The sequence below is a fragment of the Gallus gallus genome, chromosome Z, assembly GCF_016699485.2.
Source record: "Gallus gallus isolate bGalGal1 chromosome Z, bGalGal1.mat.broiler.GRCg7b, whole genome shotgun sequence".
Lineage (NCBI taxonomy): Eukaryota > Metazoa > Chordata > Aves > Galliformes > Phasianidae > Gallus > Gallus gallus.
The window spans coordinates 73435589-73463147 of NC_052572.1; the positions used below are offsets into that span (position 1 = coordinate 73435589).

Consider the following 27559-nt stretch of genomic DNA (forward strand, 5'->3'; position numbering starts at 1 on the left):
AGTCCCATATGAACACCAGAGCATCAGATATCATACTCCAAATTAATCTCTCTTTCTCACTTTCCCTCCCACAAATGCTCTCAAAAAGCACCAACAGCAGTTACAAATTATCAAGCTGAGAATGTGATGTTATTGTACATTTATCCTATAGGATACGTCTGACATTCAACTCAAAGAAATGCTTCACTTACATAATATCCACAGTTCTAAAGTAACATAGGGCCTATCAGACCAGTCCTGAAATCTGTTGTACTTAATGCAATATTACTGTATTTTCATATGAGCTTACAATCGCATACATGTTTTTGGAGAAGAAACTTTACAGGAACTCTTGAATATCCCAATGATATTTTTATTATTCATTTGAACATTTTTGTACATCACACAGAGCTTAAAAGCATGACTATAAAAATCAATCACTACCTTTATTTACCTTTTTAATTCACAGAAGAGTTTAAGAGCTGAGCAACTTACACAAAAGTGATAGTACTTAAGATTTTCCAAGGTCATGACAACAGTCAATAACTCGTGTATTTAATTCTTGATGTTCAGAACAGCAAATTTCATCACGAACAGAGGCCCTTTTAAAGTGTATTTTAAAATATTCTTCTAAAGTCCTTTTCCTTATTACATTACTTGATACGCTTACATTTTCAGTTCTAAGCTGCCCAATGATCACAACCCATTCTGTACTTCCCACAACATACACAAGCAATGCAGGCATCCATTTGGGTCCCCTCTTCTCTGAGAATAAGGTCAGACCATCAGGTGAAGTCTATCAGATTGTGTAAGTATATTCTCAACACTTATATGTAAACAGAAGTCAGAAAACCTTCAGTAAAGGCAGCATTTCCTTCAGAATAATAATGAACAGATTTTGTGAGAAATGTAAAGAGCCAATGCACTCAATACAATACTCTACTGTAATTCCTTCAAAGATTGAAACACAGCATTAATGTTTGCTATAACAGCATTTATGTATAGTGAACTGGCTCAGTGAATAGGAAATAAAAGTGATTTATTGCAAAGAGTAGGTTTTAGACAAACACATATTTAGAAGTCCAGTTTGCTATGATTTTATTTAAACAAGAGATTTATGTTTTCATGCAATATTTGCACTTAAATAATCATGACAAACAACAGAAGTAGTTAAAGACTGCACTAATTATAGACCTTAGTGAATATACAAAAAACTCAGCATTATAGGTTATACTTTCCCAAAATACTGCAGCAGCCGAAACACAGTGATATGCCTTACAAGGGCATAGGAATGTAACTCAGAAATCACACAGGAACTACCCATTTCCTTTAAGTTCACAAACAAGACAAAAGCAATGTTCAACCCCCACATTGATTTTCAAATAACGTTTATACAGTACCTTGAGTTTTACTCAAATACTAAAAGTTAGACATATCATTTATTTAGTAAACAAGTACGTGGTAAACCTCTATGACATTTTCCCTTGGTTTTACCTGGAGTAGCCATGTTATTTAAAAGTGGGCAGGTTTGGCACCTTTATACTGATGTCACCAATATTAATATTTCTTGGGATCTCTGGCAGATTCATATTCTTTACAGCTGAAACAGCCCGGGCTGGAGCTCCTGCTAAACCAGCCTGCATACAAAGTGAGGAAAAACATAAGTCAGGCAAAGCTGGATACAAGAACATTCAATAGCAGAACACACAGACAACTAACGTCTCAAGTATTTCCATGGTTTTACACAATTAGAAAGACCACATGGCAATTGTGTTTGGAATGAAATGGGTTATTTGGAAATATTAATCCAGAAAGAGAAAACAGTTCACACATTCCTCTTTATATGGTAAAACATATACTGTCAACTTGATGGAAAAGTATGTGGGGAGGAATAGGAGGCTTATCCACCTGTGTGTAATGCGTAGGTTATTGAAGATATAATCTTGAGAAACTTAAAGTCCAGTGTGCTATCTTTGTTCCTCGTGTATACTAAGAGTTCACACTGATCACAGTTGACTAATGCTGGTTAGAGGTTCAGTATATGTAACCTCAAAGTAACAAGTTACCCAATGTCAGTTGAACCAAACTACTTATCTACAAGCATATGAATATGAGGTAATTCAAGGTGGCTTGGACTGAAATGAAAAGGATAAAAACTTTGCATTTAGGTGATACAGATTTTATTTTTATTATTACTAATAAATGTAATATATTTATTACTAATGATTATTAATTTTTATGCTTTTTATTTTGATCTTTGCAAGTAGGCTTAAAAATATTCACAAAAGACAACAACCATAAAAATGATCTTCAGAACCACTACAGTTGTACACTGAGGCATCTTGCAGGCCTTGTAAAAAAGGAGCAATCTACAAGAAGCAAAGCAACATGCCAAGAACTGGTTAAGACAGACTAAACATAAAGTGATGGTCTTTCTTTAAGTTTGATTTTACTTAAGAGTGTCAAAGACTGAAGAAATCAGTGCACTTGGACACAAAATATTTCTGAAGAAGAAATATGGCACTTCAAAAGGAGAAAATCTTCTGGAAAAGTTTTATATCTGTGTCTCTCATTATTAATGAATGTTTGTAGGTAACTACTGCCCAGTGTATAACCTTTTCAGATTCAAGTTCTTCATCGAAATTCATTGTAATTACAAGGGTGTAATGAGACTGCGGAGTAAGTTCTAATTCCTTGGTGCCCACCTCCACAGCTACACAAAAGGTATAAAGGACACCTCATACACTCCAGAGATAACAACTCTGAAGGCTGTACAAAAATACACTTTTACTACTCTCTTAATGAAGAAGTGAATGTAAGGTCAAATTAACGTAAGGTTTCCAGTTTAAATCCTACCTACAGTTCTGCTGCAGATACGTACATTATCTCCTTCTCCCTTCAAAAATAAAACCCATGGTCAAACTAAAATCAATTTTAAAGTTTCTGACTTTTAACTAAACCATTTGTATCAGGTGGAAAAGCTAGAGCCTTGTAAATCCCTATGTGTCAGTCACAGGAGGATTCTCAGTACCAGGAACAGAGAACAAAAAGCCACGAGACATCTGCTGCATACAAACCCTGCCAAAACCATATCAGATGTGCCTGTGTTGGGAAAAAGATGTGGAGGTAGGGGAGAAAGTTCAGGAAACCTTAAATCTCTTAGCATAACCAAATAGTTTGCTCTCACTTTGGTCCCTCACGTAATCCAAATGATCGGTCCTCAGCTGTATGGCTAACTAAACCTGTAAAAGTGCAAGGAAATATTTTTAAAGCCTCTTTTTCCTCAGTTTTCATTCACATCACCAAGTGTTCAGGTCATGCACTTCAAAGGTTTCAATTCCAATCCATGAAGGGGCAGCTATGGACCTAACACTAGAAGTATTAGGAAATGCAAGTCTCCAAAATCTGTAACCTTTAATCTGCAATGTCTTAAAGAAGCAGCATTAGAAAACATCTTTGAGGAAAAACAAAAATGGGGCAATGTAAACTGTTTTCCATACAGGAGATGAAAATAATAATAAAGTAGTAACAAAAACAATGAATTGTACAATTTGTAACTGAAACAATGAGAAACCAGAAAAATATCATTAAGTTATGGACATGGTCCACACAAACAGGCATGGCTGGCAATTCAAGAGAGAGATGCCTTCTAGGTGACTACGATGGAAAGTCTTTACCCTTATTTAATGAAAGTTAATTATTCTTAATGAACAAATAAAAGTTTTAGTATAACTGGTCGTTATTTTTACCTACCTGCAGCTATCCTCTTTACACAGACTTACTGTCCCTGCCTCCCGCCCCAATGGCATAGGATACAATGGAGACACAATTGAGAATTATTCAGAATACCACAATTGACACGACCATTGCCCTTCCTCCCCCTCAGACAGCCACGACTTCCAACAGTCACATGTCATTAGTATCATTTCGGATGGGGATCAACAAAGATCCCTAACAAAAGCACTACGAATTTCAGATTACACCTTTTTTGGAAAGCAAGATTGTCTTTCACTGCCATATGCTGCAGTGGAGATTTTCAAACCACTGCAGTCTTTTCTCCTGTTACTGTCTATATTAAGTTGTTCAGTGTGTATAAATATGCACAGTAGAATGCTGTTTATCAAAATTCATGTCAACTCTATAAAGGATAACACACTGTATTTCTGAGATCAAAAATTTGTGAAAAAATATCTAACAAAATTACTGAGAAGTACTTAAACTTCAAAACTGGATAACTAATACATTATCTCAAACATGACTACATCCGCATTTATGCAGTCCATTCATTCGCTTATCCATTACTGGAAGTGAAATATTTTACAAACACAAAGATTCTACAAGAGATATTTTCAGCCCAGTGTGTTTTTAAGCAGCTTTATAGAGGTACCTGATTAAAAGAGCCACCTTTGAAACATTGCATTGGACAAGTTTCAACTGCCTTTATTATGAAGTAATTCAGCAGGTATTCTTGGTGAGGTGCAAAGAAAAACTGTTTCACTTCAAACAGAAAATCAAAACACGCAAGCTTTCAACATGCAGTGAATGATGGATTGTCTGTCACAGCAAGCAAATGACTTGAGCAAGTGAAAATGAAACTTCTGAAGACACGTTAATGAAATTTCAGAAATACAGTACAAATTGCATAAAGCTGGTATTACAAATAGCCAGTACACCAGGTTTTTGCCATAGCTGCTCTGTATTCTCAACCTCCTTTCTTATCAAAGGCTGAACTTGAATCTTGAAATACTGTATATTATTATTTTAGGTTCAGTTACTGTAAAAAAACATGCTTGTGAACATGGTTACACAATTTTAGAGCGAAAGAACAATGGCATAAATGCAAAACAATGCTATTTTAAAGACTGAAATAGAAACATTCGATAACAAATTTTGTTCTAACGGCCCTAGGATATCAAGTGAGAAATATTAACTGTTGTTAGTTTGCTTAGGTCATTATTTATTACTATGGGTATTAATTTTCTTTATTGATACCATCACCTTTTCTTATAATGCTGTACTGGTGGCACTGCACATGAAAGTAAACCCAGAAACACTGTTTCACTTTTAAAATAAATAAATAAATAAAAATTTATATCCTCTGGAAAAAGCACTGTATATCACAGATTTAGTTCTTATGTACGTCGAAAAAAAAAAAACAAAACCAAAAACGATTCAGACTTCACCCCAAACAGAGCTAGCTATCACTAAAATAAACATTTAGAAATATACAACCTACTGGAAAACAAAATAATGCAGGCTAAAGCTTTGCAAAATAAGCCATCCTTTTCTGAGGTATGCTGGAGGTACAAGGACCTCTCTGCTGCTGGTGTTTCATACTAGTGCTTCTTTCGGGAACAAGTATGACTTCAAAGCAGCAAGGTTATGAAAGAATGAAAGGATGCAATGCATAATATAAAGGAATGATTATGTCCTCTGCTTATGAGGTTAAATAAATGAACATAATTAGAGAAAAAACAAAATGAAGTCTGAAGGTATATCAAAATGAGGCCAAACAGATAAGAAGACTTAAGGACGTACTCTTAGAAATTTTAAGCACTTGAATCACAAAGAATAATGGATGGGAATGATTATTTTTTTGTTTGTTTTTCATTGCCAGACCCAAAAATAAAAACAGAACATGTGTGAGCAGAACACAGAACACACAAATAATTAAATAAAATAAAACCTGAAATCAAGCTCCCTACTGCTACTATGAAACATGGATTATATGTTTCAAGTGTTGACATACTAGGCAGAGGAAGGTAATTTATTTGATTTTCACGTGCTGTAACTTACTCCAAATTTAAGTAAAAAGTTTCATACTACCCAAAAATACTTTTGACTAGCATTTTATAACTAACTGCTACTGAAAGCAATTATAGAACTATATTTACTAAGCTTTAAAGGTTTTTCCTGGAAAGATCATGTAAAAAGCCAAGAGCAAAGCTGTTTATAAATTGAATAAACTTTGTCAACATAAGTTCCAGATATTTAAACTACCTGAAGTTCAAATACATACATACATACTTATAGTGAATGGAAATGAATTTTGATATAGTGCCACTAATGTTGACTGACATTCAAACCACTGAGCTGAACTAAATGTTTCCAACAGCAAATGACGGGGGACAATGATCAAAACTGAACTTCAAGCATAAGTTTTTCTCCTTCTTTCCCTGTTATATTCAGCGACTAGGGGTACCAAGATACCTTAAAGCAAAATCTGGCCATTCAGATGATAAGGGCAGCAAATGCACATCTGAAGTTTTGAACATGGCAACCACCTTTTTCATTTTACATTTGACACACTTAAGGATCCACAGAACAATTTTGGTATTTCTTCATCATCTTTGCAAATCAGACCGAAGATTTCATTTCACATGTATAAAACTGTTTGGATTTGCTAGTTTTCTTTTTAAGTTTTGTTTACCTGAAATTTACTCTGAAATTTAGAATCTCTTTGCAAGCTGATAAGTTGTTTGCCTTTACTTGGAGGAGAATTCTTCTTTCCTAGTTTAGATTTTTCCTATCAGAAAGGTATTTGGATTGTATCATCATACTCTATTTTGCTATCCTTGTATTCAATTTCTATTCAATTAGTTTTGCAGCTTTTAAAAAAAATTAATGCAAGTTCATGCTTCCTTGTTTCTTAAACAATGATACAAAGAAAAGTCAAATTCTAAAATGCAGGAAGAGAAATAAAATAAAAAATATGATGTCAATGGAAAGCTAGTAAAATACACTATAGCCAATAAAAAGATGAGGGAACTACAAGAAGAAACTAGCACAAAAAGTAGGCTACATAGACTAGTATGGGTATTTTTACACATAATTTTTGAGTCTGGCCTACATAATTTATTGCCTTTGACATCATTTTGCTTTCCCTTTTTGTTAAAAGTACATTTTTTCTCAAAGTCAGCAATACCTTTGTCTACCTGTCCTGTCTGGGAGACTGAAAGATAAAGGTCTGTAAGAGAGAAGAATGAAAGAGCTAGAAAAGATCAGGATGTTCGGAAAAAAATGAGGTCCAACTTAAAAGTCTAAATCACACACAGTTGAACACTCCAAATAGAGAAAAGGTAGCACAGGTTAACCTACAGTACTTCCAGAGGCACTGGATAAAATCCCAATGATCCCTCTCCCAAAAATTCCCTCCCTTAATCACAACGATCGGTTGGCTTTAGAAGAATTGACCAGAAATCCATTCACAGACAAACACTAACACTTTAAGGTAAGGAAATGTAGTAAAGACAGCATTTCTCAGCATAAAAACACAATTTCCTTCATAGCTCATCCACGCAACGTTAGGAGCTGAATCAGAAATCAAAGCTATGGACTCCATCACAGTGGTTTTAACAAATCATTTCTGCTGAAAGGATTAAGAAATCCTTTGAGCTGATAATATTTTCAAATATTTGTAAATTAAACAAACACGATTTATCTCCTTTCTAAACTCCAATTGACAGTCCGTTTTGAAACCCAATATAGAACTAAACAAATACCTGATGTCAAATGGCTGGGTTTTGTATATTATGGAAAGTCGGGTGGGTACACTACAAAATTTAGAGTATTTCTGTAAATGGAGCTCACTTACAATTCTATTGGATTCATCTCTTCAGGCTACAAACGTAAAGGCAATTCAACCTTAATACAGCTATTTTATAGATGCAGGAACTACAACTGAGGTCGAAGAAGCTGAATAGACTAATGTATGAGTGCTGTGGCATAGGTGGCAGTCCTATGAACTATGGCCAAAATAAAGAAAAAAAATGACTTTTGAAAAATATTTTTTTTCTTTTTGATGAAATAAAACTAGAAGGATCCACTAGTTTTGATTTGTTTGTGACAAGCATTAAAAATATTATTAATGAGTTATTAACACTTTTTATTTATACAAGCTGAATTTAGTACTACGTTGAAAAGACATGTTTGGGAAAGACATGTTGAAAGATTTACAATCTTGATCAAAAAGGCAAAAGGAAAAGAAATAGCAACCAGATAGTTTCTGATGAGATTCATGCAACAAATGATTAATGATCTGTGGAACTATTTATCAGGTGTTGTTAAGTATTACAGCAACTGTTACATTTGAGAAGAAACAGTCACTGAGCTAAAAAAATGCATTTCTGGTGAGCAGGACTGTTTAATGTCCCACTCGATACCAGTCACCAAGTGTTTCTGTTTATCACTGCTTCTTTGCCTTCTATAATTCACTGCTGAACACAAAAGAGTAAGTTGCTATTTGTCCTGCACATCCCATGATTTCTAGGTTTTGTGTTTGGTTTTGTGGTTTTTTTGTATTTTCTATGGCCTAATTTTCTTCTGTAAGTACCTTAAAAGAAAGAATGACTTACTGGTGGGTAATGAAAAACAGAAAATATTGTAGATGCATTTCAGTGCCTAGTGAGAGACTATTCTCCAGTTGGTTTGGTAACAGAATAAATATAATTAAGAAAAAACACTTTAATTAAGCACTTTTAGTTGAAAATTATATGTGCATTAACACATGGTTGAACACAGCTGCTTAAAATTTCAGCTTTTGGGATACCATGTTAGTCTTCCATCAAAAAAAATAAAAATATATGTATTCAGAAATTATTCAAACATAGCAATAATGTATGAGCCTTCCAAGTAAGCAACATCTCATTCTAAATTTGCAGATTTTAAAATGAATGTATCTTCAAAGTCTATAATGCAATCTTCCTCAACATATGTTGCCAGGCATGATGTCGTATTGTACACAGCTCTCTCCAGCCTTTTACAGTGTTGTTCTGTTCTTGGATATAGTTTCGAAGTTGTGTAAAACAGAGAACTAAGTGTATCAAAAGATTGAAGATGATGCAATGTGAGAATCTAGAATTAGGAGAACAGTACACATACACAAAAAAAAAGCTGACAAATTAACTTCTCTTCTTGTTTGTAAGATGTACTCAATCTACAACTAGAAAGTTCTCTGTGTCTTCCTCTCAAATGTCATTTAGTTCATATTTATGCCACCTGTGATTCTTCAATCCATTCAGCTGACCTCAGATTTAGAAAGAGTCTCCAATTTAAGCAGGAGTTTGCTTACAAATTTGTAAAATACGCTCTGAAAATCAGATTATATGTTCTCTTCTGGAACTACTCTGATCAATAAGAATCATTCACATACTTAGCTAGATATACTGTTAATATTTTAGTTAATATGACAAGCCTGATAATGTTTAAAAAGAGTAGCATTTAGTCACACAACTAAAATAATTCTAAAATCCCTTCTCATTCTAAATTTCTCTCCTAAACACAAATTCAACAATACTGAAAACAAGCATTTTAATATCCAGATTTACAAGCTGCAAAGCTTAACGTGGAATTACATCTTGTCACTCTCCTCCACAAGTGCGCATCTTTTCTACTTGTCAAGGGGAAAAAGATTCCCTCAAGTTACACAAGCATCCCTCCCTCAGACTAGCATGGGCATGTAAGCAAATTTCATCTTCTCACTGGAATCTACTCAACTAGCAACCAAATGCTCAAATTACCAAAATGACAGAATTTGTATTTAATTTCAAGTGCCTACAACTAGGCTATAATTTCTATCAAGTCCATTTCGCTCCAATTTATTATTCTGTGTTGCAGTATTTTTGTGCTTTAAATATACTGCCATTCATTTCAGCAGATAGAAGCATACTAGTAGACAGGAATATGTTATTTACACACTTCAGTTCTTCATATAAATTCATTTGTTGTAATGATTAGTGATTTCCAACACAATAAATATTCTGGAAATAAAATGCTTTCTGTAAGAGAAACTCACAGAACTACAGGTGTATCCCAATAGCAATGACATGTTCTGCTACTAGATACACATAGGAAAATCTAAACAGCAACTCCTCTAAGCAATTATTGCATATGAAGAAAGGTACAATATACTAATTTAATGACAGACTGTGAATTTTCGGTATTTACAAGCAAGCAGCTTGAAGGATAAGCAGTATTATATAGCATGCATTTACTACAATCATGTTTTTAGTTTAGACACTACACAGCACTGCTTCATTCTTACCTCAGATTTTTCCAGTTTATTCTGAGCATCAATCTGAGTGACAATTTCATTCATGTTGGTCTCCAGAACCATTCCACCCATCACCATTTCAGCCAATATATTATGGACCTAAAAGGAAGACCATAAGAAAATTTTAAAACATCCTATTCACAGCTGGACAGATGATATCTAAACTCATCAGTCCAAGAGCACGTATATTCTATCAGTCAATTAATGTTAGCACATTCTTTGAAACAACTTGGGCACGAAGCTTATAACATGGTGTTCACTTCCAATGCTGCTGGCCCCCAGCCCTGTGCCCTCAGAGCACAGCTCAGCCCCACCTAGGAGCCCAGCTAAACATCAGTATGCAGATATTACTCGTGAACTTTCAAATGGAATGTAGAGAGTTGCAATCTAAAATGTGATCACGTCTCCTTATCAAACTTTTATGAGAAATATCCCTCACTTCAATAACACACCTTATTCAAGCCATCACTTTTTGGCACTACATACATTTGTGAACAACTATTTTGAAGGACAAAGTATAGAAAGAGTAAAATGTTATCAAAAACTCTACTGAATACCTTGAGAACTGACTAAGAATTGCAACCACTGACATCAAACCAATCTGATGCATTACTGTCACAAAAACAAGGTCAAATATCCTACTAGTTATATGTTTTTGTTGCTCTTTTTTATGTTTTAATTTAAAAAAAATTAAAAAACAAGTTTTGTTACTTTAAATACATCAACTAGATTAAATATTTTATGAGGGCTGCTCTGAAAGTAACACCTCTTGTTTTATTACGTTGGCCAACGATGTCAGAAGTGGATGTTGATAGTATGTTCACAGAGACCGAACCTTCCCACCAACATCCCATTCCATGTTGTTGCCATGTGACAGGTGGCAGCAGAGGGGCAGTCTGACAAAATGCTGCCTGACATGGAAGTGTGTACAAACCAAAGGTGTGGAGATGAATTCCTCCATGCAGAAAAAATGGCACCCATCAGCATTCGTTGACACTTGCTGAACATTTGTGGAGACTAACCAGTGGGTGTGAACACAGTGAGGAAATGAGTGGTGCATTTCAGCAGTGCTGACACTGACAGTGGGTCACCTCCACTGGTATAGATTTTTGCAAGCAGGAGAGGCATACAGGCTCTCCTTCATCAGTGGCAAAAACACATAGGTAATGGTGGTGACTTTGCTAAAAAAAAAAATTGTGTTTTGTAGCTGAGAATCTGCTCTATCAAACTGTTACTGTGCTCTTCGTATCTTTTGTAGTTTCCAATGAAATAAATATGAGGCATTACTTTTGGAGCGACATACATATGCCACGTGGCCCAGGCAAACCAAAAGGTTGGACATAATATGAAAGTGATGCAAAATAATAATTATAGCTTGTGATGAGGTTAATTGTAAAGCTTTCTAGCATCACAGTAAGATATAAGCATGGTAATCTAACATTGATACACTCTACACTAACAATCCAAATGCACTAAAAGGTGTTGCCAACATTTACTTCTTTTTACTACAAACTTACTTTCACTCATAAGGAAAAAGCTTATGGCCCTGAACAAACAGGAGTTAGCATCCACAATGCCTGCCCACAGCCTTGTGAGTTTGCATTTGGCTACCAACTTGCAAAGAATGATTTTGTAAGTTACTGATGGCAGTTACAATGTACTCAAAATAATCAACTGAAAAAGAAACTGGTCTCTCAATCAATTCCCAGCTTAGCTGAAACAGAATGCTTGGTAATAGAAGTTCATAAAGCCAGAAGATGATATGAAAAACAGAGTATCAAAGATTGAACCAGCAAAAGTTAACAACAACTATTAACACAGACCCCATTCATACAGCACCACATGGGTGCCCTTGGTGGGGGACGTAGAGAGTCGTATGTACCCACTTGATGTACCCCCTTGAAAACAGCCTAACTAAAGATGTTGTAGAACCAGTTTTAAGGCAATTAACATAATAGATGTGATGGTTCCTTAGGGCAGTGACTGTATGAGTGTTTCAGAAGCAAACAGATTTTCAGCTTCAGTCACAATCAGACTCCATTCCAAATCAGTGACGTTTCTAAGTTTCAACACAGGCTGATCAAGCCTCCTTGACTGCTCCACCAAGCTGTGTGTGATTTCCCTCAGAATATAAAAAGGCTAGCCATTAGAGGATGCAGGACCACCAAAAACAAACCATCAGAACCATAAAGATCTTAATAACATGGAATTCATCTGGTGATTTTGGTTATATTTCATTTTATCAGTCATTTACTAACCAAATATTTTTCATGCATTATGTTCCACATATTATAACATTTAGGTTTCTTTTTATTTTCTCATTTCTGAATGGGCATTATACAGACTTACAGTAGGACTCATACGATAGTTTGTGTTTCCCTCACAAATCAGGGAGGCATTTTCAGGTTACTCTTATCTAAGCCCAGTGTTAACCACATGTGAAGTGGTTCTTCTTCCTCACTCAATAAAAATACACAGTAACAATGCAAACATCACCACCTGCTATCACAGATAACAGACCTGAATTGTATTTTCTTTTTTGAAATGCAACTGGCTCCAAAAGACCAACCACAGTCCCAAAATCCAAACCACAAAGTAGTACTTTGCATTTTGCTCTGTTTGGCAGACCTGGTGATGTCAAGGAAGAAACCAACAGTAACGTTAGCCCAAAATAATAGCCCTAAAATTCAGAAGTGAATCACTTTGAAGTCAAGGAGGGCAGAAGCAAAATAATATTTTCATAGTCGAAGAATATATTTTAGTGTCCAGAAGAAAACTGAAACTGCATTAGTAAGTCTGTGAGAGAATAAATTCCACCTTATGTCCTAGAGAGGAAATGGAAATTAACTTAATTTCCTCGTAACGTTCTTTAAATCTTTATAAGTTTTAGAACTTGCCTCTTCTTCTAAAGAATGAGAATAATTCTTACATTTTCTAACAGAAAAGGAAAGGAATGACAGTAAGTTCCTGCTTACTTTCCTCTTTATTTTGCTGGCCATCAGAGAACTTCACAGGCCATGGAAGCCTAGCAGAAAACAACAGAAGCACATAAAAGAGCAGCTCTTGGTCTTTTCAGATTGTTCATTTCCATCTTAAAATAATATTTAAAAACGAGTGATGCTTTCACTGTCTTCCCCCAAAGATCTGTCAGGCAATTTCTTTCTAACATACTGATGCAACGTACTGGGACACTGAACTCTGATACAACAGACTGAACTCTGTGTCAAATCTACTCCAAAATGACTGAATAGACTAAGCAGCGCTATCTAGTTTTCCATAAGTAGATTAAAAGGTGCACTTAAGAGTAAGTGTAACTCCTCCACATCAGTTTTGGTGGCTACTGTTTCCTCCTAAAATACAAGAGCAAGCAATTACAGCCCTGTCGACACCACTAATAAAAATCATCATTTTTTTTCCTTTACAGTACTGACATAGTAAATAAACAAATGTATTAAGAGCACTTTGTACAGTTCAGGGACTAACTAATGCAAGAAAGACATCAATAAACTGGAGCCAATTCAGCACAGGGCCACCAAGATAGTTAGGCTGGAATAGTCAAGTGTGCAAAGATGCTGGGGGACCAGAGCTGGGAGCACCCACCAGCACACCAGTGCCCTCGCATGGCTTGTGAGTAGCTGGAGCTGGGCCCTTCTCAGTGGGACGTAGCAGGAGGGCAACGGGCTAACACAGGGAAACCTTTCCCCAGGCGTGGAGGTGTCTGGGGTCACAGGCTGCCCAGGACTGTGCAATCTCCCTCCTGCCTGAGTCTTACCCCAGGGCTGACCCTGCTGGCAGCAGGTCCAGGCACCAGGCTGGTCCTGACATCCACACTGGAATTATCCTATGATTTTATGGCACAGGGACGCTACTACATGATGTGGAAACAGTTCCATTTGTATAAACAGATGCTTCAGAGCCAGGAACAAATTCAAGTTTCTGGAAGAAGTTAGATGCAGGGAATTACAGACAATGTAGATGTAAGGCAGACATCAGCAATATTAACTGTACCACAAGTAACCTTCGGCATTAATTATGAGGCACTGAATTCTACAGTATGAAAAGCACTTCAAAAACACTTAAACACTCAGGTTTTATTTTCAACAGCCTGGTAGAAGATGCAGAGGTAATGCTCAAGAGATGTCACTAAGAGGCCCAAGTAACATCAGCTTCAGGTAACAGCTGTTCAAGGTGCCCACACAGTAAGTGCACATTTCAGCTCTGTGTGTACCATTTTTTCATCATTTCCTGATACTCACACATTCATCACAACACAACCTCAAGAGTTTGTAAAAGGTATTATAGCACAATATTTGAGCAAAAGTTTTTAAAAATAAGCTACACTTTTTTAACGTAGGATAACACAAGATATAATGGTAAGCAATTAAAAAGATAAATTATTTGAATCTCTGAATAACATAGTTTCACATCAGCATCAGTCATAAAGGACAGATCCGACATAGACCAACACTATTTCTCAAGCATAGTAAATACTTTCCATGACACTGGCAGTTATACAAGCAACCAAACAAATTTCCAGACGTTTTAGAAAACAATTCCATTAATATTCACATTTTCTATCACCACTTACTTAGCCTGAAAGAGATACTAGATATCACTGAGTACACTTGCTTAGCACAGGAACAGCAATATACTTGTGTGACTGGCATTAATATCCAGCCTTTGGTAGATATTGCCATTAGAAGAATAACGAAAACAGCAGGTTATCTCTTTCTCACATACACAAAAAAGCTCATAATCAAGTTGGTGATGTTTGTCTGAATAAACTATTACCATCACAGGCAGACAGAAAAGCAGGGACATAATTCCTTTTCCACAGCAGAACAGTAGGCAGATAAGGACTTGTATTTCTGTGATGCATCTAAATATCAAGGTAATACCTTCCTCAATCTTCACAGCCATAAAGAAACAACTTATTTAATCTAGCTGTCATGCTTTTGTTTTATTATCATTATGCTCTCAGAAAGTGCTCTACTGGAGTAAAGTACCATGAATTACTGCTGAACAGATGACTCAGTATCACCTATCTGCTGTTTAGCATTATAGAATATGTTTATTGTAACATTTACTGTTCCAAGATGCCAGTTTAAAAAAAAATAAAAAAAATTGAAAGCAAAAAATTTTACTTTTGCTCAGGAATGCTTAAAGAACATTATTAATCTGAAACAAAATCTATCCAGCTCATTATCCTGCTCTAAAAATCCATCAGTTCACACTTCAAAAAAAAAATATTAAAACTATTACTTATTCTGATATATCCTGCTTCTAAGTATCTCCAATTTAGGAATTTCTGAAATATGCATTGCTGTTTGTTGTAGTGTTACTGTACTGCATAGCCCTTGTCACATTCTTCTTTGGTTAAGAACTCTAACCACCTTTGAATGTATTCATAGTACTATGGTAACTATAATACTAAGGTAGCCCTGACAAAAATATGACAATGGAGCTCCACAATTTAATTATAAATCACGAAAAATATGTAATTTTCTTAATTTTAAACTTATTTCATGCAAATTCTATCTGATAATGTGAGAGAAAGACAGTTGTTTGTCTCCTTCACGTTCATCACATTCAGAATCTTAGAATTACAGAATGGGTTGGCACTTAAAGGAAGGGACCTTTAAGATCACCTAGTTTCAACTTTCCTGTTATTGGCAGGAACACCTCCCATTAGACCAGGCTGCTCAAAGTCCCATCCAGCCTGGCCTGTGTAAGCAGTAGTGGAACCTACCTGCCACTCATTCTGCAATATTCTAACACTGCCAACATTGTTTCCTATGCATTGAAGCCATCTGAGCTGAAGCTTAATAAACAGTCCCCTGGTCATAATCAGTTGATTTGTATGGATGAGCTGATTAAGACGCTCTTCATTTCATGGTATGACAGCCATGCATGTGTATGCATGTCTGCAATGTGGCTTGTCCTTCATGTCACAATTGTCACTATTAAAACACAGCGCTCACTGCCTCACCGTGCTCACATCCACTGTTTGGTCTTTATAAATGTTCAGCAAGCACCAGTCAGTGTCAGTTGGGTGTCATTTTTTCCACATAAAGTAATTCAGGTCCACAGCTTCACTTCATACACACTTCCATGTCAGTCACCATTCTGTCAGGCTGCCACCCTACTGTCACCTCTTGCACAGCAACAATATGGAACAAAGACAGGTAGGAAGGTTCACCTTCTGCTGTCATACCACCAACATCCACCTCTGACATCATTGGCCAATAAGCAAAATAGGAGGCACCACTTTCAGATCAGCCCTCGTATTTTGCAGCTTAAGCTAAAGATCAAACTGCCTGCCAGAAGAGTATTGCATTATTTGGGTGCTTTAAGCTCAGAAGCTAATACTCAAGCCATTCGTTTTAAAAGTTCTTTTGAACTTCTATCTGTCATTTTGGAAGCAGTCAAAGCATTCCAACCAGGGTGAAAATCCTACTGACTTGTCACAAACAGGTTATCAGTTCAAACACCTACTCAAGGTGATCTGCATTTCAATGTCTGGTCAAGGTATAACTGCTTCTTCAATAAATAATTTCCTGATTTTGAAATAAATGTAGTCGAAGAGTAATTTCAGATTCTTGTTACTATTTTTAGATCACTTTCAGTGATATTTGTCTTATTTTCCTTTCATGTCTTCCCACTAAAGCAAAAAGGTGATCACAGACAGGGGGAGTAACAGTAGACACAGAAGGCAACTGAAGGAATAAATATATATTAAATTCTCAAATGTTAAGTATTACTTATACGAAGAAACAACAAAGTCCTTTTAAATAAAAACTACTGTTAAGTTTACTCAAAACTAGCTTAACAAATAAGGTACTCATTCCTGATAGCTGGGAATATTCAAAAAATGTTTTTTTAAATGCTTAACAAAAGACATAATGTCTGCTTGAGATTTTGCAGAAAAAGATCCACACAGCGTTTAAGTTAAATAAATACAACATTTGAAAGGCAATTGCCAGACATAACAGGAAAACTCCTATGACACTTTCAGTTCTGAGTAACATAACACCTAAACAAAAACAAACTAGAACAAATCATTTAAGTCCTAATCCGAGAAGTAAAAACAATATTCACAGCTCCAACCTTATATGTGTAATAACACCACACAAAGCTCATAAATACATTTTAACTTAGAAAAGTGGGCTCCATACAGCTTTCAAGTTTTAAAAATAACCTCTTTGTAGAATCTGTCTAGACTTCACTAACAATAAAAGTAGAATCACTGCATATTTTAATACTGAGTATCAGTTGAATCAAACATTTTATTTGGCAAGAAATATTACAGGAGCTCATCACTGTACCTTGTCTACATGGAAAATTAAATCCAGCTCACAGACATTTTCGAAACATTTGTCTAGTGTTTCCACAAATACCTGAAGAGGAAAAAAAGAAAAAGGTCAGAGGTCAAGCTCTAACAGAAACTCAGTAGCTCCATTATCTTTGAGGTTCTACAAAAGCAAATGTGCAAAATAAACACTGCAGAGACTTTAAGACATTAAAAACATCCACAGAAATTAGGTGGTTATCGCTGTTAACAGCATGTTATTTGTACACTGGAGGAAAAATTATATGCACGAGTCAGTGTATGTTGTAACTGTGCTAGAAGTCATAGATGTGATAATAGTTGCATCTTGATGTCTTAGTTTCAGCTGGGATGGAAATATTTTCTCCAGAGTGTCTCATATAACACTATGTTTTGGTTCTAGGAGAAAAGCAACACTGGTAAGGTATCAATTTTTATAGTTGTCTGTTAAGCCAAGGCTCTTCTCAGGAAAGGGTCCAAGGAGCTGGGAAGGAACAGAATTAGGACAGCTGACTTACACTGTCCAAAGGGATATTCCATACAATATGAAATCAACAGGAAGGCGTTTTGGAAAGGGTGGGATGATTTTTTTCTCTTCTGCTGCTCAGAAGGCAAGCTAAACATTGGTCAGGGGGTGGTAAGCAATTGCTTGGACATCACTTGTTATATACATTCATATATATATAGATATAGATATAGATAGATAGATATATATAGATATATATATATAGCCATAACTATTATTCTTCTCCTTTTCTCTGTCTTCGTAAATAGTTCTATCTCAACTCGTGAGTTCTACTTTCCCCTTTCCCCCCCTCCCAGTTTTCTCCCCCACCCCTTTAAGAAGGTGGGGATGGTGAATGACTGTGTGGCTATCAGCCACCCGCTAAGTTAAACTACAACAGTAACATAGTCTATGCTACAATTTTCTCAGCTATCATTCCAAATTTTCCTTGATACTTCCTGGGAATGCAACCATTACTATATGGCAGGCACATCCCAGTGAAGTAGGCTACAGTTAACCTTGCTACACAAAGACACACATCTAATGCAAGGTGTTAGCGTTATATAGGTTTGTCAGCATTATGATTTCTGGGAACAGTTCAGCAGCTTTAATGTTGTTCAGACTTGCTGAATTCAGAAGGGAACAAGGTAAGAGGCAGCTGTTGTGATAACATACCTGAAGATCCTTTCAGGAATACCACCACTTGAACTCAGAAAGGTTCAGCAGTTTTACCCAGGCAAATAACTCATCTCTGAATTGAGAATGTATATTTGCAGGGCAGAAAATTCCAAGCAGCTGCTCAAGTACAAACACTGACAATCTTTACCAGATATGTTACCATATCTGGACCATACGTTACTCTGCTCTGATATCTCCTTAACTGAATCCTTAGTAAGCATGCTAGGTAAGCCACTAAGATCATTCCAGCTTCCAACCTGGCCAGACAATGAAAAACTGACCACACTTGCACTCCATAACTCCTGAAGGTCATTCACTATGTGACTGCAGTGTGTACTGACAGAGAGACCCAGGTCTTACAGAGATATAAGTACAGTTTCCTCTAGGCAAAGGACAACTCTTGTTGATTTAAATGAGATGTGGCAAGAACTCCAGTTGAAGCATATGCTTGAGCTTGAGAGTTTAGGGTCTTCAGAATGGGAAAGACCATCTCTAAGAATTTGCAGATCATTCATCAGTGACTATCAGTAAATAAACTGCCAATTCCATGAAATTGTAAATGTAGTTTTATATATTTCAAGGTTGTTGGGTTTTGTTGTTGTTGTTTCTGTCACACTATGCATTTAATATTATTTCTTAAGTTGTCACTGCAATTAATTTTTTTTTTTTTTTTTTTGCAATTCTAAGCTCAGATCCAAAAGCAAGAATACAGAAGATGTTAAACTCCTGGTTTTGACTCTCTGTCTTGTCAATTTATTGACTGACATATTGATGAATTGATTAATCTCACCTTATTTCTAATTATTTAGCCCTGGAGAAATCAGAATTTCTGCTGATACATTCTGCTGCCAAAAGGTGGACAGAAGGTCTGTCTTTACAGATACAAACTTATGTCTACGGACTCAGAGAAATGTGCTTTTTGACATCGGTCATTTCCAGCTGTCTACCTTACAAAACAAAAAAGGTCACTTCTATTTCCAATCCCTTAGTTTCATACCTTGCTTACACTTAAAAAGAGTAGCACACTCTGCCATTGCTAATTAGTACCGCCACTAAAGACAAAATCTAAATGATGCTTCATACATTTAAAACAAAAAGTATTCTTTAATGCCAAATAATCGGTGAATAACTTAAACTAGGAACACAGTATTTTCATAGGCAGACTCAAGATAGTAAAGGCCACTGACAACAGTTAATCAACAAAGTGAATAGGTTTATATTAAATTTTACTGAAGCTAAACGTAGCAGATTTTTTTTCAAGTAGGTGTTAATTGGTTGTGATAATAACTCTTATATGAACTGTAAACAAGGGAGGCAAGCAAATAAAAAAAGATTATATATTAAGCAGAATAAACTATACAGCTCGCAACTAATTGCAGCAAAACAAATAACTAGAGATGTTCTCTTACTTTCCCTGCACATTAGAAGAGTGTGGATACAAGGACAGCACTTGATATCAGCTGCAGGAAGAAGATTGAGAAGAGTGTAAACCCAACTTTTACCCAAAAGATTTAATTTTAAGAGCCAGTACTTTTAGACTGTTTTTGAAAAGAATATTCCCCATAAACTTGCCAGTTTCAGCATGAATTTACATATTCTGACTTTGACATTCATCTACTGCCCTGAAAAGCAATATTACACATGAAAAACTCTCTAAAGGCCCCACAGATATGTGTATTTAACAGCAACATGCATGCCCACATGTCATCAATACTGAAGTTTTACTTTCCTTTCTTGGGCTTCCCCCATGAGAAAAACTTGATTCATAGTTACGATGATTGCTTCTACACCTTCACCCACTGCACAGTGACAACACAGTGAAAGAACTCACAAATCTCTCCCTGCAATGCATTAACACACTAAATGTTTTTTGGTAAAAGGAAAATCAGCTTCCACTGAGCACAACCCAGATTGTCTCCACCAGCTAAGGAATTGCTAAAGAAACCCTGGTTCATTCAGCATAATGCCAACACTGATAAGGTATGAATCTACAATGAATTATTAGTATTTAATAACTTTGATCTACAAGGGAAACTAGATTTTTTTTTTTTTTTTACACTAACATCTCTCAATCTCTTTTAAGACAATTTTAAATAACTGATGTAGATAAAATAAGAGCCACTTTGCTTTCATTACAGTTTTAGTTGAGAATTAAATGAATTGCACACAGTAGCAAGCATTGCCAGAAATTAAGTAGTTTGGTAAATATCTCATATACTGCAGTCTTGTTGATCAAAATAATCAGAAGAGAAAACACACCAATTGTTCCAGGGAAAGAGAAAAAAAACAGTTCAAATGTACCTTGTGACATTATTGGACAATAAGGGGAAAAGAAAGATAAATGAATGACAAATGTAGAGCAGATCATTGAGTGTGTACCAGTGAATTCACAATGACTGTCTAGCTCCCCCTTGAGTTTCATTTTTGAAATAATATATATAATTTATATATGAAAAACAACAGAATCAAAGAGTTCCTTGTGCTTATTATTATATCAAAACCAAGATCACTTTTACTACGTAGACCTCATTTCTCAATCAGGCAAATAATAAGAAAGGGGAATAAAATATAGATTAATACTTGGAACATAAGTAAACTGGCAGAAAAGGTATAATATCTAATTAATTATATGCATTTGATGTTAGATAACATAAAATATCAACAAAAAAAAAATATGTGCAAAAATGTAGTAAAAACAGTAAGCATAACCAATATCAAGAAGGTCCCACTTATTTCTAAATACTTCAACGTATAATTAATTGCATTTCCTTATAGAGTGTACTACCCTGCTCAAAAGCTTCCTGAAACTCCAACTGGTTTAGAACATAATAGTCCTACAATAAAAAAAGCTGTTTTTTCTTCTTCTTCTTTGAGGATGACCTGTAGTAAGCCATCATTCACATTTCACTTCAAGCACCTGAAGACACTGTATTTTCCCACATATACACTGATGTCCCATCTTTCCTTTAATATATGTAAATTACAGCTATCCACGGCTGCTACAGAGAATGCCTATTAGTGAAAACAAAAGTTAGTTTTCAAGAATATCTACCAATTTACCTGCTGTATTATCAGTATGTTATTTTTAAAAAACATCAAGCAACATGTTCTTTTCATTCTTAGCTCCTACTCTCTCCTTTCTACCCAACTCTCAAACAGACTACCAGCGCTGAGTACTAGCTACATTTTTTGTATGGCTGGTTGATGTTATGCTTCTTGGTTTTTGTTGGGTTTTTTACCATAGTAAGTTTCTCAGCTACATGTCTTCCCCTTTACTAACATAAAAGCATGTCCGATCAGGATTATCTATCCTTGAGAATAAAGAAAACCATGTTTCAAAGTGAACTGCACAGTATTTCCCATAGGTATCTTAGCAAGCAACAGTATCTTCCACGGTTATAGGCAACTTCACGGAGCTTTTCACCCCAGGTATCCATTTTGCAACCAGTGTTCTTCAACACCTTTACCAATAACACAGACAGTGGGATCGAGTGCACATTCCTCAAGTTTGCTGATGACATCAAGCTGAGTGGTGTAGGTTCATACAAGAAAATGAAGGGATGCCATTCAAAGTTTGAAAACTGGGCCCACATGAACCTAAAATGAGATTTAAGATCACCAAGTGCAAAGTGCTGCAGTTGGTCATGGCAGTACGTGTACAGACTGGGCGAAGAATTCATTGAAAGCAGATTAAAGAACTTAGGGTTCTGCTGGATGAAAAGCTGAACATGAGCCAGCTTTTGTGCTTGGAAGGGTAACTATCTGGGCTGCAACAAAATAGGGGTAGTCAGCAGGGCAAGGGTGGTGACTATTTCCTTCTGCTCTGCCCTTGTGAGGCCAAGTTAGGAGTAATGCATCCGAGCCTGGGACTCCAAGAAAATGAAAGACATACAGCTGCTGGAGCAGGTCCAGAGAAGGGACAGGACTGGAGCACCTCTAAAGAAAAGCGGATGTAGCTGAGGTTGTTTAAGCTGGCTTACTGTTATCTCTACTGCCTCCGAACTGTAGTAAACAAAGACACATGAAAATGCTTCAGCACTTCTGAACACAAAAACAGTGCTAGTCTACTTGAGTACATGCAAGTGTACATGTATATACTGCTGGTCTGTACTGCACATGGGGTTGAGATGGAATAATAAATTTTTTGAGGGTGCTTTTCCACAGTAATATCCATTTAACTCTGATTGGTATTGCTAAGAGGATTAAATAGATTTTGAGCAAGAATGGAAATTAAAAATGTTAAATTAATCTGTGTGTACTTCCTACTACAATCATATGGCTGAAATATAATGATCTAGAGAAATGGGAACACTGAACAGCTGCAGGTACTCTGGTGAGACTGTATTTAAAAAGAAAATCCTTGTGTTCAGAAAAAAAGATCAAGTATTGCTATAAACAGAAATACTATTTATATTATTTTTGCTTTATTCAAGTAGTTACACTTGCATGTAATGTAGCACTGGATCTTAATGGAAAAAAAAATGTGAAATATATAGATCAAGTGATAGAAATCCATCCAAGAACTTGTGGCATAAGAAGTAACACAGTTTAAAGTTTATGCACTACTTAATTCAGAGAGTTTGAGGGCACTACATTTATACGTAGTACAAAGCTGCAGAAACTTGCTTGAGCACCTTAAAGTAAAATTAGGTTACACTATTTAACTGGAAATTATTGAAAGCTACTGATCTGTCACTTTTAGTATACCATAACAAATAAAATGCTAGTTGAATCTGCATAATGGCCCTGTAAAACACAGCAAGTCAGACAGACTGACTCAGATAGTCTTTCCTGTCCTTATTATCTGATTCAACAGGAGATACTCACAAATAAGCCCTTTATCAAAAAAACATTCCTAAGTCACATGAAACATTAACATGCTTCTTTCCTCAGTTCATAAATGAGTTCATGCAAAGCAATCAACAGACAAGAAATCAAAAGTGCATATGGCCACTTTGGACACTCAGTAAATCCCATAATTCAGAATGTTTATGTGAATAAAGATGATATAAGCATCTAGAAAAACAGTTTCTTCTCTTGCACTCCACAAGCCCACTTGGAAAGATTATATGGATTTACAGTCCAGAAGAGCACCTCACACCAAAGAGTTGTTCTGAACACTTGTAGATGACTACAAGAAAATATTCAGCTCCAAGAAAAGTTTGCAGGGAACCACGAGGTCTCTAAGGTTCACAGTAACATTACATACATGCCCATGTCTCGGGATACCACAGATTTTAATCAAGTAATAAAACAATTTTCTTGACACATAAGCTTTTAAAGGTTATAATATCCTAAACACATGTATACAGTGCAGCTGTAAACACAAGTATACATAGCTCAATTACATGAATAAATTTATCAGTACCAAATCAAGTTTTAAAAGATTTAATAGAAAGCGAATCACATCCCTAACACCCAATTTTATGTGATGACATATGCTACTTCAGGGTGAGAAACAATTATGTGGTTCACACCACTGAATACAGTAATAATAATTAGTGAAATTACTTATTAACAAATTTTAAGTTGAAAACTCACTGATGTAGTGATAGAATGCACGTGTAGAAGAGCATTTAGAATAATTTTTAAGGCACAGCTGAATAAAAACTCTTAAACCACCATGGTTCTTTTGAAAAGTTGCATCCTAACAGGTTCTGGATGCTTTAAATTTGTTACCTATCTGTAGTGAATACACAGACACACACATAAACGTACAAACAGCTTTATGTATCTAAGTTCTCATCATCTAACATTGTCTTGGCAAATGTTTGAACTGCATCATCTTGACTTGCAGACAAAACAAGGCCTTGCAAAGCTGCAGCAAAAAAGTGACTGAAGATTGCTCAGTAGCTTCCAAATGAACTATTCCCTTACTGTATCACAAACCTGGAAAATCACTTATTCAAAGAAAGTCCAGCAAATTACAGTTCAAGAAAAATACTCTGCACTGGGTGTATCCATAGTATGAAAGCCTCCTTCATTACAAATATTATACAAGACAAGGCTAAATATTGAAGTTCCAAACTACTTAGAAATCAATTTACTTAAAAAAAAAAAGTAAACAAACTTACTTACTTGTATCAGGTCTAAAATGCCAAGCTCACTTTCTGAAGAATCCACACAAAACACAAAATACAAGGTGGCATAGTGTCGGTAAATTAGTTTGTTATCAGATCCCCCTATTAATCTAAATGGGAAAGAAAATACAAAACATAGTTAGCCCCTAAGGACATGCTGAGCAAAACCCCAGTTATTTCTGTTAAAAGGATTCTTACTGTTAATGACTGGCTACAGCTTTTCAAAAATCAAACTATTTACTACTATTTAAAAATCAAACCTATACTACAATTACAATGAAAGAAAACAAAGCAACAAGACAGCCCAAGTTACATTTTCCACATCAGCATAGTTATTGTTATCCATATGGATATTAATTACATTACATATTAATTGATACACACACCATTATATTATAATCAATTCAAAATGATTGCGCAGGTTCATCCAAAAAACAAACTTCCATTACACACTAGCAGGCACTGTACAAATATAAACGTGCTTTATAGCTTAAGAGAACACAAGCTGAAAAATCATTCCCTGCCTTCCTCAGGAGAGCAGGAAGATTAGAAGAAATCTACAGTGCAGACTGGCATTCAGACTACAGAAAAACCCTTAAACTGGGGTTATGGCCAACATAATCATCAATGTAGTATAAGATGTCTGATATCATGAAAAATAAGACAGAACTACAGTCAGTAGTTTGTGAAGCAATGTTAAAGTCTACAAAAATAATCTTCCTTCTGTGGCTCACTAATCATCAAGTTACTAAACACGAAGAAAAGATGTCTAAACAGTTATTTCCTTCCACTCTTTTGCTATAGTCTTCCTGAAGAAGATACATACATCATTAACAGGTATTCTTCAGTTCATCAACATTCACTCTGAACAACAGAAAGTCTGCTAAAATAAAATTGAAGTACTCTGTAGCCTGGTCCTACATGGCTACACGTCTCATAATTCTCCCTTGATTTTATACCAGGTCAAACTACCTAAATTCTTTCAATTTCAGCAAGTAAAATAAGTGATCTCTGTCATTAAAAAAAAAAAAAAACCAGACTTGCATCCTCTGTCTAGCTTCTTTTTGTTGCCCAGCTTTTTAAGAAGGCTCCAAACAGCTTACTTATCTTACAGCTTTCAAGTCAGCGCATTTCTTGCTTACAATCATTTCCAAGAATCTAACAAATGCATGAAAAGTTGAGCAGATGAAAGAAAAGCATTTTATTAAAATCATCAGGGATCATCCAGGCTAGGACAAAGAAATCACAGCTGGCACAGTACAACTGAGTATTTAACTGTGACTCTGCATAAAGTTACATTAACATATTAACTTTCAATTAGAATTTCAATTAGAAATTTTCCATCGTTAGAACATTTAGACTAAGACAGTCTCTATGTTTATATTGAAAATCATGAGCTTTCTCTGTCAACTATGAACTCCTTTTCCTAGCAGGTGGCAATGTAACTGTTCGGTCTTGATGACTACTATTTCAAAACAACACTTTTCCACTTAAGGATTCCTCCTGTTCACTTCAATTAAGACCACATTTAAAAAAAAAATCCGACATGATTCATGAAAGAATATTTGATACATGTCTTCTAAAGACAGAGGATACAACAAGTATGGCTTTCCTCAAACCCTGCTCCACATACAGTAATAAAAATTCCTGATGAAAGCTTCGGTAACACATTTCAAAAACATTTTCTTCCTAGGTTATGCAGCAAGCCTGAGCCCTAACAGAAAGGCTGAGGAATCCTACAGCCAGATATTGTGCACTCAAATTCTAGGAGCACAAGCCTGGTTAGATATCATCTGTGTTTTCCTTCCACATCTTGTGTTTGAACCACTTGTAAGACCAGATACAGCACTGTGTCTGTTCCACTAGAAAAAAAAATATGCCTTATTTGCTAAGCTATTTTGATACATACAAATCTATAAATAAATATATATGTATATTCAAACTAGTAAAAAAAATATACCTGGTATCAATATAATACTATTGCTAGTGTGTCAAATATCTCAAGCCATGTGGCATTTGCATTACAACTGTAAGAACAAGTATGCTACTATCAACAGAAATATTTGCAAGTATTGAACATTTATTTTAAGGCTGATACTTACAAGCCTCCTTCTAGAAAATTACAGACATTTTCATCACGTTTGGATACTAAGTGGAAGGTTTCCCTGATAATTTGTTGCTGTGTATCTTCACTCTATAAAAGAAAATGCATTTTCCTATCAAGCGAAATGGATTAACCATCAATGCACAGCACCCACAGCACGTAAACAGAACATAAAGCATAAGAGTATCCCGTAACTATCCACTCCTGATGCCTTAAATGTGCCAAGTAACAAGCTGTATACTGTTTCTAAGTCACTTCAACATCTACAATTAAAAAAAGACATTTATACAAGTTGCAGAATACATTACCACGAAAGAAATTATTGTGAAAAAAATCTGTCCATTTTTAAGAAAATTCTTCAGATATCAACATTTCAAATTAGTTTCTTCAATAAAAAAAGATGTACTCTGAAGTATTCAGTTTTCCTATCTCCGCTCTAAGCTGAACAGCTACAGACATCCTTTGAAAGAACCTGCACACGTTATTTGGCAAAAAGTACCAGGGGTGGAGCTAAAAAAAAAATCCCACTTAACACAAGTCTCAGAAATACACTGTGAACGGGTTTGTGAACAATATCTTCTGCTAAGCTGCTACCTCTCTTTTTTCTTACTGATTATCACTTCTAAGTTTGACTTCACTGGACCCTTCTTGAATCCCCACTGCACCTGTCCATCATTCCTCCACATTAGCTTTTGCTGCTCATCTGTACGAGTGGACTCATTTCCCAAAAGTGTGCCTGCTATCTTCCACTATGGTAATCTCAGTTTCCTCTTCTATGCTTTCTGTGTTACCTGGGAAGAGAGAATGGGTCTTCTTTCCTTAAGAAAGCAAGACA

General features: G+C 35.7%; 1 protein-coding gene across 4 annotated transcripts in view; it reads right to left on the reverse strand.

Annotated features, from left to right (window-relative positions):
* Positions 1–331: 331 nt before the first annotated feature.
* AP3S1 (adaptor related protein complex 3 sigma 1 subunit) overlaps positions 332–27559 on the reverse strand; it is a 29160-nt gene continuing 1932 nt past the window's right edge. Inside the window, exons 2-7 of one of the 4 annotated variants that reach the window (XM_046905431.1) lie at positions 26723–26814; positions 24619–24730; positions 17356–17427; positions 10022–10129; positions 6905–6946; positions 1400–1616 (exon numbers count right to left, since the gene is read on the reverse strand). In XM_046905431.1, coding sequence (XP_046761387.1) covers positions 6911–6946; positions 10022–10129; positions 17356–17427; positions 24619–24730; positions 26723–26814 — 420 coding nt within the window. In that variant the 3' untranslated portion in view covers positions 1400–1616; positions 6905–6910. Of the gene's footprint in view, positions 1617–6904; positions 6947–10021; positions 10130–17355; positions 17428–24618; positions 24731–26722; positions 26815–27559 lie in introns of all 4 variants that reach the window. The other 3 variants (NM_001006586.2, XM_046905432.1, XM_046905430.1) reach the window with 3 other exon arrangements.